The sequence below is a fragment of the Bidens hawaiensis genome, unplaced genomic scaffold (genome assembly GCF_021521415.1).
Source record: "Bidens hawaiensis isolate Kalapana, Puna unplaced genomic scaffold, B.hawaiensis_p1.1 tig00092895_1, whole genome shotgun sequence".
NCBI classification, from domain to species: Eukaryota; Viridiplantae; Streptophyta; class Magnoliopsida; order Asterales; family Asteraceae; genus Bidens; species Bidens hawaiensis.
In genome coordinates this window covers 1-17,727 of record NW_027504475.1, presented here as the reverse complement: position 1 = coordinate 17,727, position 17,727 = coordinate 1, and the positions used below count along the sequence as shown (strand labels likewise).

Sequence of the window (17,727 nt, the reverse complement as noted above, 5' to 3'; positions counted from 1 at the left end):
GCGCTAGAAAGAGGTATCTTGAATCTAAGTTGTCGATGCAATGATTGACCAGTATAACCGAGCCCATCAAGGCTGGATTACGAGACTCAAAACTAGGGGTTGGGAAACAAGAGCAAGATGACTTCTTTACCGCAGAAGAAAACATTCAAAGGAGAAAACTCGACATTGAACTTGAGGAAACCGAAGAAATTGCAAAGAAACGAGAGTATGTGTTTGTATTTCACCCCCTACTTAACAGTAACATAAATAAATAAATTAAAACCTTAGATAATACTAATTTAAGGTTAATGAGTATTTCTGAAACCTACATATATCTAATAACAGAAGGCAGAGCATATAGCATATATGCTTGTCTTTTGATGGGGAATCAAATGCAGTTTTTATTACCTTGTGGCTTCTTGTTCTGCCCCATTCCTACACATTATGAAAATCCAGGTTATGGCGGATCGAGAGCAAAAGATTCAAACCGAGGTCAAGGAAATACGGAAGGTCTTCTATTGTGAGCTGTGTGACAAGCAGTACAAGTTAGCAGTTGAATTTGAAGGTCATCTTAGCTCATATGATCACAATCATAGAAAGGTAATCTCAAGTCTTACTCGATTCAAATCAGAGTTATAATTTGCAATGACCCATTCACATGTGATTTATTTGTTTGGGTTAAGTTTTATCTCTATTGGGTCGGTGGGATCACAAATAAGGAAGTGCTAAAAAGGAAACGGGTCAAATGGTATGAGAAGTTCCTCAAAGTGTATCTTTAATGAATATAACCTAAGTCTTGAGGTTATCATTGAAATATAGTTTTTTTGTTCATATTTGATATATTAGTTAATGCAAAAAGTTCATATTTTTGGACAAAAGAGTTTTTGGTCAGCTCGACCTGATTTGTAGAAAAGATGAGCCACTTGGAATGAGCTGTTATCTGACCTGCCTTTTTGCCAAACCTAGAGGACGCAACTTCGACCATACATTTGTGAATTTGTTTGTTCCGGGTTAAGTTTTATCTTTAACGGGGTAAATAAAAAATTTTGAAAAGGGAAATGGGTCAAATGTAGCCCTGCTTGTGGTGCGCACATATGATGTATATATGTGTGAACCCTCGGGTGGGCAAAAGTGAAATTGCACTAATTTTGACGTTATTTTTACTAATCTCGTGAAAATAACGTTAAAAGTGACGGACGGTTAATCAGGCATCATGTAGTGGCGTTGATAGCCGAAAGACAAGGGTACATGCACCGATCAGCCGGTGTCCCGATGATTGAGTGCTATGTGCCTTATGTCCAAGGCTTGATGCAAAACTACTATCGAGCCGGGGGTCTCACCGAAAGCAGCCTCTCTATCCTTATAGGGTAGAGGTAAGGCTGTCTACATCTTACCCTCCTCAGACCCTACCATAGCTTTGCTATTGGTGGGATATACTGAGTACGATGATGATGATGATGATGATGATGATGATGATGAAATGGGTCAAATGGATCAGAAGTCACCCACTGTGTATCTTCAGTGAAAAAACCTTTTTATAGCATTTTATTTAAAGGCATTATGTTATTATTATATGGTATTAGGTTATTATTGAATATAAATTTTTGATCATATTTGATACACTAATTATATAAAAAAGCATTTGGACAAAATGTGTTGTGGCCAACTTGGCCTGGTTTGAACCAAAATGACCCACATGAACTGAGCCCTTTATACGAGCCGTCCATTTTTCCAAATCTAGAGGCTGTATCTTTGACCCGTTCACTTGTCAATCTGTTTGTTTGGGTTAGCTTTTATCTCTTAACAGTTCACAAATAAGAAAGTGCTAAAATAGAAACGCGTCAGGAGTCTCTCAAAGTGTATCTTTAATGATTAAAACATCATGTAAGTCACTTTATTCAACAATTTAGTTTATTATTGAAATATGGTGTTCGTAATCATATATTTGATACCCTAATTGTGAGTAAAACGTTCAGTTTTTAGTCAAAAAGTGTTCTAATTCAAATCTAGTCCAAAATGACCCACATGAAATGAGCCCTTTATCCGACTCCCCAATTTTCCATAGCACCACCTTTATAAATTTGTGTTATTAAGTTTTTTTCACTTATACAGCGTTTTAAAGAAATGAAAGAAATGCATGGAAGCAGCAGCCGAGATGACAGGCAAAAACGTGAACAACTACGCCAGGAGAGGGAGATGGCCAAGTTTGCTCAAATGTATGCTTCTTTCACTTATACCTTGAGCATCCACAATTGTTACATGATTACTATGATTTTCGCCGCATCGAGCGGGGCGCCCGTCTAGTATTCCATTAATTAGCATGTTTATTATTTTTATTATTACTTCATTGGTCACCACTTACACCTATCCAAATTAATATCTTATGTATCTGGTCGTATAGGGCCGATGCTCATAAACAGCAGCAACAACAACAAAAGCAACAACAACAGCAGCAGCAGCAGCAGCAGCAGCAACAACAAGAGGATCCTGAAAAAAGTAATCACCCTGTAAAGAATGCTAATGTTTCTCGTGGATCAGGATCAAAGAAAGGCATTGAAATTTGGATTTTCATCAAAAGTCGGTGCATCCAAGGTACCTAACAACTTCTAAAAGACTCTTGAGGTCTAAACTATCAAACCTCAAATCATGTCTCTATCCATTGGTCTGAACTTCTATACGTTTTTAGGGGTGTGAATTTCTGACCTGACACGAGAATATGTGATGAACCTAAACCGCAAGCACGTTAGCTAAACGTGTCCCTAAACTGTTTTTATAGGTCAAAGTTTTAATTTAAAAAAGAGAAATGAAAAGCATATTTTATGGTTTAAATGTAATGGTTTTACATAAATTATCATGTCAACCTGCAAAAACACGTGTCGTGTTCGGGTTCATGTTTCTCGTACAATTTCCGGGTTCGGATTCATATCATGGGTTTGTCTAAATGGGTTTTGTGTCTTTTTTATCTCGGACCTATGAACACGTTTAGCTTAATTGGTCGTAAGTTATTTTCTAGGTCAAAATTTAAATGTTAAATGAAAATCATGTTTTTATAGTTTAAATGTAAAATTTTACATAAATATGTAATTTTGGTTGTAGATTTGTAATTTTGGAATATTAATATGCAAAAAATGTCAGGGTTAAGATCAGGTCAATCCGTGAAAACCCGTGCCGTATTTGGGTTCATATTTTGACACATTTTTCGTGTTCGGGTCTGTATCAAATTTTCGGATTCGTGTCGTGTTTCACCCGACAACCTATGAGCATGACCTATTTTTAAACACCCCTATGTCAAATTTCCAACTGTTGTTTTATTCTCTGTTTGATGAGTAACCATTATGTTTTTTAATGTTTTGTGCAGAGTTCTGGCAAGTTTGTTGCGAAGAAAGCAAAAACGCCTGTCGCGTCGGTTTTTGGCAATGATAGTGATGAAGAATAGGGTTTACTTGAAAAGAATGAACAGTCCAGGAAGTTGTACCCTACTTGATGTACTTGTAACTTTGTTTTTTTTTCTTTTTTGACATAGAATTTATGGATTCATAGTACTTGGCTTGCTACCATTTTCATATGAAGGGTGCAGTTGTTTTTGGTGACTTGGTTAGTCTTTCTACTTATGTTGATTATTATTGGTTCAGTTTTTTTTACTTATTGATTGTGTGTGCTTGTTTGACTAATCTATTTAATTGTTTTTAGGGCTTTGAATCTGACATTTTGCAAGACCACTTGAGTGTTTTGGCAGTCAACTTGAATAAGTCAAGGTCATTGATGTATCCTTCTCAACCGAAAGCATCAAAACTGAGTGCTATGCTTCCAAGTTTGGCAGATATTGTAGACAAAGAGCACAAAAAACTTCTTGCACGGAAATCTATAATTGAGAAACGCAAGGAGGAACAAGAACGCCACTTGCTTGAGAAGGTACGCATGTCTGGATTATACTATACTTTAACACACTGGAGACAATAAGTTTTTTTATTTCTATTTTAGGAACGTGAAGAGGAGACAAAAAGATTAAACCTGCAGAAGAAAACCGAAGAAGCTGAACAGAAGAGACTCGCGAGTGAAGTTGAAGAAAGGAAGAAGGACCGGATCCGTCGAGAAATTGTCGAACGTGAACGTGCGGAAGCACTAAATTTGCTAAACGATGTTATACACATCACGAAAAAAGGAAAGAAGCCTTTTATTATTGAGGGGGTGAGTGCCTTTTCACATATTCCAGATTTTATACACTTTAGTGTTGGCTGGCCTGTTTAACACATGAGCCTTGCCAATTCTGTTAACTGGTCATAGCCGGTTTGTATCTAATTGGTTATAACCAAAGTATGTTCTTGTTAGAAAAACGTGTCCAATGCTAATAAGTATGCTGTAAATTTGCTAAACCCTTGTTTTGAAAATCTCGCCTCGTGGTTTACCTCAAGTTTTTAACATGGATTTATAGTTATGTTTTTGTCAGACAGTTCACGAACGATTTACATGTGGTTTGTTTACAGGAAAAAGTAACAAAGCAGGCTTTGATCGAGTTACAAATGAAAGAGCAAGTTAGAGAAAGAAGAGATGGAAAAGAAAATGCAAAAGCTTATTAAAACTATGGACCACTTTGAAAGAGCAAAGAGGGAAGAGGCTGCACCTTTAATCGAAGCTGCGTTTCATAAACGTTTAGCCGAAGAGAAACTTCTTCATGAACGCGAATATCACGTATTCCTTTTTTTAGTGCACATTTTTTATTATTGTTATCGCATGACGATCAATCGTGATTTACTTCATAACTTATTTTTTGGCAGAATGAGGTTGAACAGAGCAGAGGCCGTCATGATGAACACAAGGTCTGTTTTTGTTTTTTGATTATTGTGTTTCTTTTTGAAAAGTGATTATGATTAAGTTTTTCTATTTGTTTGTGTGTGTAGCGGCTGTTTGAATCAGTCGTCGTGCAACGTCGACAGGCGGAGTACGAGCGATTGAAAGCTGAGAGGGAGGAACGAATTAATCAAGTTCTCCAGGCACGGAAAGAGGAGAGAGACTTGAAAAGGAAAATGTTGTACTATCTCAGAACTGAAGAGGAACGGCTCACGAAGTTGCGTGAGGAGGAAGAAGCTCAGAAACATCAAGGTCATTATATTATTTATTTTATCATTAAAACAAAAATACTTTTCTTGACCAGAACGAGAAAATAAGTAGCGTTTGTATGGTATTATGCCCATTTGCTTTTAAGTTTATTAAGTTTTATTGATTTTTCGTGCGTGCAGAGGCTGAAAGGCGTAAAAGGGAGGAAAGACAAAGGAAAAGAGAACAGGAACTGGAAGAAAGAGAGAGGCTTAGGAAGGAAGCTATCTTAAGAGGTACACCAGTGGATGCGCCGAAGCCGTTTTCTTCTGAGCTCCCCGCACCAGGGTTGGCTGCACCGGCTGCAGCAGCAGCAGCAGCAGCAGCAGCTTCGGCTGAACCAGCCGCTAGCGGTGGTGGCAAGTATGTGCCCAAGTTCCGCCGAGGCGGGGCTGCGGCACCTGCATCTGCACCTGCACCGGCAGCGGCTCCAGCATCTGACAGGTGGGGGAGTGTCAAATCGGATGACCGGGCAGCTCCTCCACCGCAGTCTGATAGGTGGGGGAGTGGCAAGCAGGATGATCGGGCGGCTCCGGCTGGTGACAAATGGAGGCCATCTTCTGGTGGTGGTGGTGGTGGTGGTCCCAGGTCTTCAAGTTTTCTCGTTGAGGCTATGTTGGTTTATTTTTGATTTTATGGGAGGATTTTAATAGACCCTTTGTAATAAAGTCATGGAGATTGAATTTTGTTTTCAGTGCGTTTATTGGTAAAGACCTTTGATGACTTTGTTAGTGGCACTATAGGTATTATGTGGATACCTATAGGTTGTCCTATAGTCGGTTTTAAATCAATTAAACTGTTTAATCAAACTTTTTAGTTCGATATATTAAATCAAAGGTTAGGGTTCGGTTAATTACAAAAATTAAAATCAAATCGGTTAATTTTGAAAACTTTACTTTTTGAAAGATTTTAAAATAGTTTAAAGTTTGTAGAGTATTAAAAGTTTGTTAACATTAGGGTTGTCACTTGTACCTGAAACCGAACTAACTAGACTCGAGAAACCCAAACCCAAGAAAAGATCAATCTGAACCTAAGTAATTCGGGTTGGTTCTTGAGTGTGAATTCTAGGTTTCAGGTCAACCCGAAAAACACGAATAGACTTTTAGTTTTAAAACTATATATATATTTAGGTATTATAAGTTAAGCTTAGCTACTAACATCCAATTTAGTCCAAATCGACTGTTCTCAATTCGTCTGTTATGTTTATTAATGTTTTAATTTGTGACTAAAAGCAACTATCATCAAACACCCTAATCACGACATACTGAAGACGATTATGTCGATCTTGTTTATTATGGTTGAACTTTGTTAAATTTTATTCTTTTTAGGATGTTTTATCGGTTTATTTTTGTTTTGTTATTGGTTTCTTTACATCACGAGTAAAAAAGAATATGTCACATTTAAATTTAACAATGTAGTTATACTTTCTAAAATACTTGAAACCCGATTAACCTAACTCGAAAAACCCGAACCCGAAGAAACCCGTGAATGATTTGGGTTGGGTTTCGGGTCTTGATATAAAACTTTGAAACCTGAAGATCCCGACCAGAAAAACCCGAAACCTAAAAAACCAACCCGAAGAACACCCCTAGTTAATTAAGCATAAATTAATCGAATTATATAAAAACCGAAATATATACATTTCTTTATTAAATAAAATTTTAATTTAACTTTTTAGTTAGATATATTAAATCGAATATTATGGTTTAATTTTATAAATAATAAAAAATATATATCAAAACAATAAACTTGTGTTCTATTATTTTAATAAATAATATAGAGATAATTACAAAAGCTTAAATTAAATTGATTAATTACAAAATTTAAAATAAAATCAGTTAATTTGAAAAATCCAAAAAATTATGGAAAAATTTTGAAATGAGTTTAAAATTATGGATAGTGTGACATTCGTCAATTTCGGGTCTCGTTTGTATTCGTTTTGTAATCGGTTATTATGTACATCGACCAGTTTTGTAAACCGAAACTTATGATATAATCAAAATGATGGATTTTATGTTACAATATTGTTTTACACTTGTTGGGTCTCGAAAACATTTTTTTTGGTCCTTAAAACGCCTTAAAAACGCTTAAAACAAACTTCAGGGGCCAAATTGTCATTTTTCAAAGTTTGAAACTATCCTGGCCACCCACCCCATCGCGATACGCGATGGGGGAGCCCATACCCGTCGCGTATAGTGACCATAGTCAGACAGCAGACCTGCAAGTGTGTTTTCTTGTTTGTTCTATTAACCAAAATCCAATTTTTACACACTAAACCTCTTGTTTAACCCAGTTAATCTTATCCTATAAATACAAGACCCTCTCCTACATTCATCCCTGCTCATAATTCATTTCCTCACTCAAATTCAAGGTTATTTTCATGTTCTTGATAAGTTTGATTTTCAAAGTCAAACTTACCAAGTCTTGCATTTTAATTAGTTTACTTAGTCTTAATTAATACTTGAAGTTTATGGCACAACATATATATAATATACACCATTTGTTACCTTTGATGGTCACTTTTCCGGTCTCGGTCGGTGAAGTAGCGGGCCTCGTAAGGCAAGGCTACATGGAGGACTTTCGTAGTCCTTGATATATAATTATATAACTTGTTTATATATATTAACCATGCATAACTTCTGCTCAATTTAGTTTGTCTATCATATTTATGAAGTTCTATGGTTATGGGTTTGTAGAGACTAGCATCGGTTTAACCGTAAATAGCTCTAAACCGTAAACCGAATTTTGTTTACTAGTTTTGTTAAATAATTGTTTAAACATGCTTATTGTTAGATTTAAGTTTCTAAAATCATTTTTATAAGTTCTATGGTTATGGGTTTGTAGAATCTTACCTCGGTCTCGACCCGAAACAAGATCCGAACCGAAAACCAAACTTTCGTTTAAAGACTTTATTGTTAACTTTTTGAATGTAAAACTTGATGTATCATCATTTATACTTAATTATACAAGTTCTTTGATATTCGGGTATGTGGCCACCATCCAGGAACTTATTGCGAGATGGAAACCGAACAAAACCAAACTAAACCAAACCGATTTTCACTCGCTTAAGACACACAAGTGTGTTTCTAGCTATCAAGACTTGTATAAATCTTTAAAAATACTTTATAAACTGATTTTAATTATTTTCTTAAGTACTTGGAATGTTGGATCCAACTTGATCTCATAACAAAGTTTGGACCGACGAAACCGAACACTCGCTTAACGGACGTTGTTAGTTCTAAAACAATAGAACTACATACTTGGTTATGTCTTATTAAATTTTATTGAGTTATCTCATATCATTCATTATTTTGGAAAGTTGACTTTGGGTTTGACCAATTATCAAGACCCAAACTAACAACCCGAACACTCGTTAATACCCGTTTTAGTATCTATATTATAAAGGGACTTGCATTCTTGCATTTTTACCCACCTTATTACTTAACATAGGTTGAGTAAATATTAAAGCTAGATACTTTAACCGGATTTCGAGCAAACTTATATTTTTAAAGGACTATTTCTATAAATATCTTAAATAGTTACATTTTAAACCTTAAACTTTAATTGTTTACATTTCTTATCTTTTATTTTAAAGTTTTCCTAAAACAACCTTTCTAATTCGAGGCTTTTCCTTTTATTTAGGCTTTGCTCGTTAAACTCCGTCCGCCTGATTTCCCGTCTTTTACCGATCAAGTTTTATACTTGAATGCGAGTACCTTCATACCCCGTTTTCCATCTTTCGTTTTGGGGGTGATATTGCATATCTTATTCAAACTAAATGTTTTATACTTGAGTCTTAAACCACAAACTCTATTGTATACTTTACTTAAATAAATGCTCAATTTGGTGTTCTATGCTTACATGCTTATATGCTAATGTGTTTACCGCTTTTGGAGGGTTGATTCATAAATCCTAAGCTATTTGGTATTCTCTTATAACAAGGTGTCGTTAATGTATTCTTATTAACGATTTCATACAAAATCCTAGACTATTTGGTATTCTCTTATAGCAAGGTGTCGCTAATGTATTCTTATTAGCGATTTCATTTATCCCAATTGTTGCTATTATTTATTGTTTTGTATACAAGTTGTGGCATTTTCTATTATATACATATTGTTCAAAACTATAAAATTGCTCACCAACTTTTGTGTTGATAAACTTTATTTTATGCAATGTTACAGGTTTGACTTTTGGTTGACTCGAGACTTGAAGGAAAACGTAATCAAGACCGTTAGGATATTAGCAAAAAGTGAACAATATAATATTTGCTATGATTTGTTTTGGTTATTGTATGAACATGTTATGTGACTTCTTGTGATTTTGTGGAATTAAATGAGTTGATTAAATATTGTCGTTTAAACAACGTCTTGTGTATTTGGGCAATCCGTTGCACCCCGACATGTTCCGCCGCCTTTGGTCGAGGTATGACAGATAGTATTAAAACTTTTAATAGTTTGCTGAAAAGTTGGTCAAATTTTGAATTTGAAATGAGTTTAAATATGTTATAAATAAAAGAATTATATAAAATTGAAATATATAAATAACACATTTTCTTATTAAAAAAATTTAATAAAACTTTTTAATTAGATATATTAAATCCAAGATTAGGGTTCAATTTTAATAAATATAAAAAATTTAGATAATTACAAAAGTTAAAATAAATCGGTTGATTAGAAAACTTACAAAAATTCTGGAATATAATTTGATTTATGAAACATTAAAATTGGTGGTTTAAAAGTTATTTGAAATTTGAATACGTATATTCCTTATTTCGGTTTCACTAACGAAAACATCCGAGTACATGACCATAATATCTTTGTATTACTCTATCAATAATTATGTTTCAAACATTTTAATAACTCATATTCATTAAATATTTTTGTATTTTAATTTCAAAATTTTAATTTACAAGAAAAACATATCGAGAAATTTCAAATATTTAAAATTCATTTATAAAAAATCCAAAGATATTTTAAAAACCCCTTAATTTTCGTAACTCAAACATTTTGTTATTCTTCTCATTATTATCAAATTAACCCACTTTCTATTATTACAATGTTTCACAAAAATAAAAAACCAGATTTATTAAATATTTTTGTCAAATGTAACCTAATTATAGCAAAATTGATTACGCCTAAAAATTAAAAGATATTTTAATAAAAACCATTATATTAAGTAATTTGAATACTTTCTTTAATACTGTAGCAAACTAAAAAAATTGTATACATTAATATCCATACATTAACATCATTAATTACTCAAAAAATGTTTGTTATACGTAGGGCTAAAATATGTTGTCTATTTAAAGAAAGTTTTACTGGAATCCTAAATTTTTGAACTGCAAGATTGTCAACAATTATTTAATCATATCTTATTTCAAACTAAATTATATCTATTTTAAGGAGTGTTTTCATTTATAACTGGAAAAAGTAATATATAATTGTAAGGATCTGTGTTAACAACTACCTGAGCTTGCTTTATAGCCGTTGTCTTTATAATAGTTTTTTTACCGCGTTTTAGTTAAGGTAATCGATAAATAATTGTTATTAACTAATAAATATATTTATGTTTTTATAGAGATTCTTATAATTCGTGTTTAGTTAAGGTAACCAAAAATTAATTATTAATTAACGTGTTTCCATTTCTATTGATATTCCTCTAATTTTTATGTTTTTATTAAGATAACCAAAAATTAATTATTAGTTAATGTATTTTCGTTTTTATATACAATCCTATAATTTCGTATTTTAAACTTTTAATTAAGGTCACGAAAAATGTGTTAAAGTTGTTGAATAGGAAGTATGATCTAGAAGTTTATGTGGTTAAAAATGAATTTGTAGAAACATAACTTTAAATGTTAATGAAAAGCTAAGTAGTTCGGTTTAAACTGACTTGATTTTGTGTAATTTCTTCTTCGTGGTTGATTGGTATTGATTAGAGTTGTATGTACTATTTGCATTGTGCTTAATTAAGCTATAATAACTAGGTACATAAATTGATTTAGAGTGTTCCAGCTCATTAGAAATGCGACTATTGATCGCTTTCATGACGTGGCTTTAATTGTATTTGTTTTTATTTTACCAACTTAGCTATAAGTGATAATGCAAAGAACATTTTGACCTTTTAAATTTTAATGATTGTCAACAAATTATAGAATGAGCAAAGATACACGGTATCAATGATCCCAAAGCCATAATTTTCAATTTCTATTCACTTAGGTTATTTTAAATGTTTGTTTTTTAGTTACAGTTTTAGCATTTTTCTTTCACTTTTTGAATATATTTTTCCATATAATTTCGATTGTCAAACTTGTGAAACAAAATCTATCCCGGGAACATGGATGTTGATCTTTATTGTATGATGGTTACATATATTTAAAAATATATATACATACAATATTCATATGTGAAACTAGCGTACTAGCTATGACACACAAGCTATTGTTGAGAAGAATATTGGCGTGCCCATAAACAAGAGTAAATGAGATAGAATATTAAAGGAGTTCATTATAATTAATAACTGACTTTGAAGATGTAATCCTTCTTTTTGCTTCTTGATTACACTCTTCCCCCTCACAAAATGATCTCTTGTGTACCACCATTAAACACCCAATAAAATACTCTGAAAATATAATAAAATTTGAATTTCAAAGAAAGATGCTGATAACTATCAACTGTCCAACTTATATATACATGAATATTTCTTTAATTAATAGGAAGGTCACAGGAAGCAACATATGTTGAGTGTGTGTGGTTGTTATACTTAATTAACACCATAACTAACTTAGTATATTAAAATTCTCCTCTTTGTTTTTTTAAACTTAAATATTAATTAATTCTCATATTTTATGAACAATTAGAGCACTGGTTAAGCTAACTAATCGCGCAAATAGTACAAAATGAGTACTTAACACCATAAGTATAACTAAGCTTCTTGTTTTACATAATTAGATTAACACAATAACTTACTATATTCAAATTATCTTCTTAATTATTTATATATTTTTTTAACTTAGTGGTAGCTCAGTTGCTTCTGGGTTTACCTGGTTGTTGGGGTTTCTCGAGTCAGACCCGAATCATTAAATAACTGGGGATTGTTAAAATCAGGAAAAATCGCTAATAAAAAAATGTAATGTAAAAACTTAATACTAATGTACGGATCAAAGTAGCAAAGCGCGTTGATGCTGAAAGGTACAAAACGAGTAACGGTGTCTTTATCATATTTAATAATAACTCAAACTCTACTAAAATAATTTGTAGGTAAATTTATTACATTCAACATCTGAGTTCTAAAAGTGGATAAAAAAGAAAAATTAAAAATGTGTGAATAAATGGTGACGAGATTGATTGTGATATGAGGATTAATGTTGTTTCGTCGAAGGTTCCGTGAGAAAACGCGTTAAGTGTTTTGTTTTGTATTCGTTAAAACCAAAAGTCTTCGTCAATGGTATTATTATTCGTACTAAATCAAAGGACAGGGTAACTCGGAGCCCAAGTTCTTTCTAAAACAACTTATTATTATTATTATTATTATTATTATTATTATTATCCTTTTTGGTATCTTAGGTGTTAGCTATTCAAAAGGTTTATGGCTTGAAGCTCGGGCTTGTGGGTCGCTCGAATAAAACTGCGGGGAAAAATTTGATTTGAAACAACATGAGTTGAGTTGGCTTATTTTTGTAACCAAGTCAAACTCGACCTAAGCTTGGCTCGTTGGCTCGATCTCAGGCTCATCTAACTTCAAAATCGAGCTCGAGCCTAGTTGAGTTGCCTCGTTTAATTTCGAGTTTGGGCTCAAACCCACCCTAGCTTGACTCGGGCTCGACTCGTGAATCACCACTTAATGAGATGATTTATATTTGTAAATAAATGTTTGTTTAAGCTTTTATTAAATTTCATTTATTTATTTTTTTTTGTTATTTTGTTTATAACCTTCATGAGGATAAATGGAAAATATTTAAAAGTATTATACGAGGTCTAGTATATTGAGATTCAATTTTTCATATGATGATGAGGTTTCTCTCTACTTTGTACTTGGTCTAAATCTGAAGAAGACAAGGAAGTCTTCCGTGTTGTAGAGATCTAGCCATCTAGGTTTCAAGGTTTGAGCATTTCAAATAGCTTCTTTAAACTTATATGATAGGATTTGTAAATTATAAGGTGAAGTTATGAGTGGTTGTGAGAGAAAATTATATTGTGAAGAGAGAAATGTAATGTTTTTTCTTTTTAATATGGGGTAAATTTGTTTGCCCAAATTTATTTTTTAATATTTGTTGAATTAGTTGTTAGTAGAGTAGAGATAAAATTATAATAATAAATATATAAAAAATATTATTTAATTAAACAGTGAAGAGAAATATAATGATTTTTAGTATAATTATAGAGATGTGAATAAATAACCGCCCGAAATGCTCTTACACCAATAAACCATTTCAAAAAATTTAATGGGTTTTGTCTCCCATAGCAAGTTAACCATTTTCTTCTCTTTAATTCTGATTACCTTATGTGTGTATTTAAGTATTATTAATATTATGATAAACATTTTAAATAAATAGTTTGACTAAACTTATTACATTTGGTAATATAGTGAAGTGATATAAAGTGCAGGGGAAGGTTAACTTACAAATGAATTAAACGTGAGAATCAAGTAGAGTAATTACATATACAAGTTTACATTATAGAGTAATTACATAACCACTCTACTTGATTCTTATATTTAACACAGTTAATTTTATTTGTATTTGATCCAAACCCATAAAGTGTATTTGCCCATGTTTTATAAATCGAATCACCCATTGATTCGGTTGTTTGGAAGTGGTTTTAAAAAACCGAACTATAATAACTTGAAGATAGATTGAAAAAAAATAGAAGTATGTTACGAGGTCTAGAACATAAGATTCGGTTCCCGTATGATGATGACGAGGTTCCTCTCTACTTTGTCTGGATCTAACGAAGGATGAGAACTTCCATGTCGTTGAGAACTTGAGATATAGGTTCCGAAGCTAGACCATTATCGCTTCAGCTTCCATACCGTTCCCATCTTGTGCTCAGATTGAACAAAGTGAATCAATTGTAAATGTTTTAGTGTCAAACCTAAGCATCACTTAAATACCCCTAGGGTTCTCAATTTATGACACAAACCTGCTAACACGATATGATACAACACGGGTTTTAACAGGTTTGGGTTTGAGCCTAACAGGTTTCGTGTCTTAAACATGTCGGTCTGTTTAAGACATATTTAAATTCGTGTCCTAACAAGTTAATAGATTTTTATTTTTAAAATAAATATATATATATATATACACTCTTAAAGTCTTAAACCTAAAGTCATACTTACAAATGACGTTTCACTAATGCCCGTCAGAACCCGATATTATATTATTTTACGGATGTTATGATTTGCTTCTATGGTTTTTTTATTATGCATATGCCGTCTTTTGCTTCTATGGTTTTGTTACGTATGTGGCGTTTATGATATGCTTCAAGTATGTTATGTATATGTCGTCTTTTGTTTCTAGTATGTTATGGATTTGTGGTTTTTTGTTTCAGTTATGTTATGAATTATTTATTAATTAAGACTTTTATCCTCGTTTTGAAAATTTTGGTTTCGTTACACATGTATTATTCATTGTGTCTTTAAACAGGTTCCTTAACATGTCTTTGCAGGTTAACCTGTTACTAAACAAGTTCGTGTTTGGAAAAAATGACACGATTAGTTATCGTGTCGTGTTCGTGTTTAGAGCAACAGGTTATTGTGTTTTATCGTGTCGTGTCCGACATGTTATGACAGCCTTACCTACCCATGGACACGGTGCTTTACCTTCCTCATTTTGACTATCACGGGCTATTAATAGTGGAAATCATAATTTGATGATCTTCCATACCATTTTCGGACTACACGTTTCTTGGAGCCTTTACCTTTCATTCTTGGAGTCTTTTATCTTTCAAAAGGGGGTTAGAACATTTCTAAAATGAGGTGTTTGGGATCGTTTATTTTCATCAACTTATAACTTATTAACTTATTAAAAAGTTAAAATTTGTTTGAGATTGCTTACGTTATTATAAATCACAATGTTGTGACTTAGTATTTTTGGAAAAGTTACAAGGAGATAAAATAAGGAATCCCAAACCACCCCGAACATAGAATTCAATATGTAGACAAGTCATGACATTAGGCAGATAACACAAACAATTTAGATGGTTTACACCAAACCAATTCAAAAGTTCTTAACGAGTCGGTTTTTATGCGAGTTTACATATGGCTACTTATAAATTCGCCTACACACCACGCATTTACCCGTGTTACTAAATAAGTTAATAACATGAGGCCATGAGGGTCAGTGAGTCAAGTCATTGCCTTTTCTTCTTGGCTAAAATCAGACCTAAAATACCAACACTTTATCATGACAGCAAATCAACCACTATTTCATCAATCAACACAGTTAATATGTCGGTTCCAATAACCGCGCCTTCTTCGAAACCCTCAGGTTTAAAATCCAACCATTTCCCTTCTCCACTACTCATATCCCGATCCACCACCTCATCCACCATCAACTCCTCCATACTTCTCCAACCACGTATCTGTTTCTGTATTTCACCTGCCAACAAACCCTTCTTTTCGAACACCGTTGACCACTTTGACCATTCGTCATAACTTCCACTCAGCCCGCGTGCATGCATATCTTCCAAACAAACGCGCACACAATCAAACAATGTCTTCCTTTGTTGTTTTGACAATGGGTCAATGCTTTTGTGTTGACTCTCCAACTGGTCAAATAGATCCACACTTGTCACCTTTTGGGTCGGGTCAAAAGCAAGATCATCTAGCACCAACTCTGCATGGTTAAGTACTTCTTTAATGTATTCCAATTCCCGTTGTGATGACCATTTTGACATGAATGTGAATTCGAATAATGTAGTAGGAAATGATGTAGCTGAATCCAGCAATTCTAACTCCTCTGCGAATAGTTCCATGTTTCTTGTAGCAGACATATACTGTGTGTTTCCTGGATAATAATCTTTAACGGGTCAAATGTGTTATGATAAACGTTTTAATATGCATTAAAAAAACTCATAAATTACTTGATTAAAAAAACAGTTGCATAGTTTCTGCAACATAATCACAATTTACTCATTGAACTTTCTAATTGGGAAAACTTTACCTAATGGTAACCGAGTTCTTTTTGTTTCTTTAAAGTCACTTAACTTTCATTAGGTGTTCCAATCTTGATAAAACTACTTTGTAAACATTGTTTTAAAAAAAAAATTAAGTGAGACAAATAAAATATATATATGAATATTGGTAACTATGTAATTATTGTTTTCAAATTAACTTGAAACTGGAGTAAATAGTGAAGACAAAAGGTTCACTAAAAAATAATAAAGTTTCATAACTGATCAACTTAAGTCAAACTGGAAAAAAATTCACTAAATAGTAACCAAGATTCATATATGTTTCATTTGGCTCACTTAATTCAAACAACAACAACAAAACAACAACAACAACAACAACAACAACAACAACAACAATAATAATAATAATAATAAAACAACAAATATAATATTTAAAAAAAAACTATATAAGATTGGAATACCTAATGAGAGTAAATGACTTTTAAAAGAACAAAAAAAAAACATTTGAGTGACTGGAACACTTGAGAAACTTGGTTATCGTTGTGTAACATTACCCCTTTATAAAATTTTAAAAAGTAGAATAAAAGAAGGATTTGGTAGTCAACCCAGTCTGTTTTGACCAAAACAAAGGAACAACAGCCAACACACTCATTTTACTGCCTCTAGTTTTAACATACACAAAAGGCTATAACTGAAATTAGGAAGGTTACCGTTGCTGGTTAAAGTGGTTGTGCTGTTAGATGTGATGCAACTGTCATTTGACAAAGACGGTTCGGGGCTCAGGCTAGTGCAAGAATGTTCATGTTGGTGCTCGTGTTTTATCCCACTTTCATAGTTTTCACTGCGCTCTGTCACTTCAACTCCCTGAAAACAGAATAAGATTTAAGTACAGATATCATTGTTTATAAAATGTTTTCAGCTAATAATATTACTGCAATTTGAACTTCGCAAGTTAAATTGTGTATTACATTGTGTCCACATTATAAAGTTATGTATAATACCTGCGAATCCATTATAGCATCCATCGTCTGATCAACTAACGAGACATCAGAATCATGTTGAGCAATAATCTTGTCCTCAACTAAAGAAGATATTTCCTTCAGTTTTTGTTCCAACAAAACACTCAAAGCATCACTATCAATCACCGGTGAGATCTCTTTATCCTCTTGAAACAGGGACCGACTCTTGACTGTGGGTTGACCAGAAGCCTCTGAGTCAAACCCTGGTTTCTTAATAGGCGAAGTAAACGTGAACGACACCACATCCATCCCACTATTCCTGTCCCAGTTTGAAGGCCCATCTATAGTAATATTACATTTAACAGACCTTTCTTTGTCCTTAATCACAACACTGCTAGTAACATCCCCATCCGTTTGTCTTTTCCCAGAAATATTCTTTGTTGTAGACACCGATTCAGATGTCACTAACCGAGGTTTTCCGGGTGAGTTATCAACCGCCTTCGTTGACTTCTTGACCTCCTTACAACCGCTCGTGAAAGTTGTTTTTCGGCCATGCTGATATT

General features: G+C 33.1%; 2 protein-coding genes and 1 pseudogene across 3 annotated transcripts; 2 read left to right on the top strand and 1 right to left on the bottom strand.

The window, feature by feature from the left end:
- The first annotated feature begins 59 nt into the window (after positions 1-59).
- LOC143607991 (uncharacterized) lies at positions 60-3,537 on the top strand. The gene is made up of 5 exons (XM_077083219.1): positions 60-205; positions 436-579; positions 2,092-2,195; positions 2,381-2,571; positions 3,338-3,537. The coding sequence occupies exons 2-5, from the start codon at positions 439-441 to the stop codon at positions 3,397-3,399; spliced, it is 498 nt and encodes a 165-aa protein (XP_076939334.1). The 5' UTR covers positions 60-205; positions 436-438; the 3' UTR covers positions 3,400-3,537.
- A 6-nt stretch (positions 3,538-3,543) lies between these two features.
- Positions 3,544-5,704, top strand: LOC143607992 (eukaryotic translation initiation factor 3 subunit A-like; annotated as a pseudogene). Its single transcript, XR_013149112.1, has 7 exons — positions 3,544-3,573; positions 3,670-3,891; positions 3,961-4,167; positions 4,464-4,668; positions 4,755-4,796; positions 4,878-5,079; positions 5,217-5,704. The product of XR_013149112.1 is annotated as a eukaryotic translation initiation factor 3 subunit A-like (transcript).
- Positions 5,705-15,212: 9,508 nt separating this feature from the next.
- LOC143607990 (uncharacterized) lies at positions 15,213-17,722 on the bottom strand (the record flags this gene model as incomplete). The annotated part of the gene is made up of 3 exons (XM_077083218.1): positions 15,213-16,078; positions 16,916-17,069; positions 17,207-17,722. Coding segments are annotated over 3 exons (1,275 nt in total), but the record flags the coding sequence as incomplete, so codon positions are not given.
- Positions 17,723-17,727: the final 5 nt, after the last annotated feature.

Bases quoted from the DNA above. Each gene is read 5' to 3' on its own strand.
- LOC143607991 (XM_077083219.1), top strand. From the start codon at position 439: ATGGCGGATCGAGAGCAAAAGATTCAAACCGAGGTCAAGGAAATACGG. The intron at 580-2,091 runs GTAATCTCAAGT...TCACTTATACAG, and splicing joins ATGATCACAATCATAGAAAG to CGTTTTAAAGAAATGAAAGA. The intron at 2,196-2,380 runs GTATGCTTCTTT...CTGGTCGTATAG, and splicing joins ATGGCCAAGTTTGCTCAAAT to GGCCGATGCTCATAAACAGC.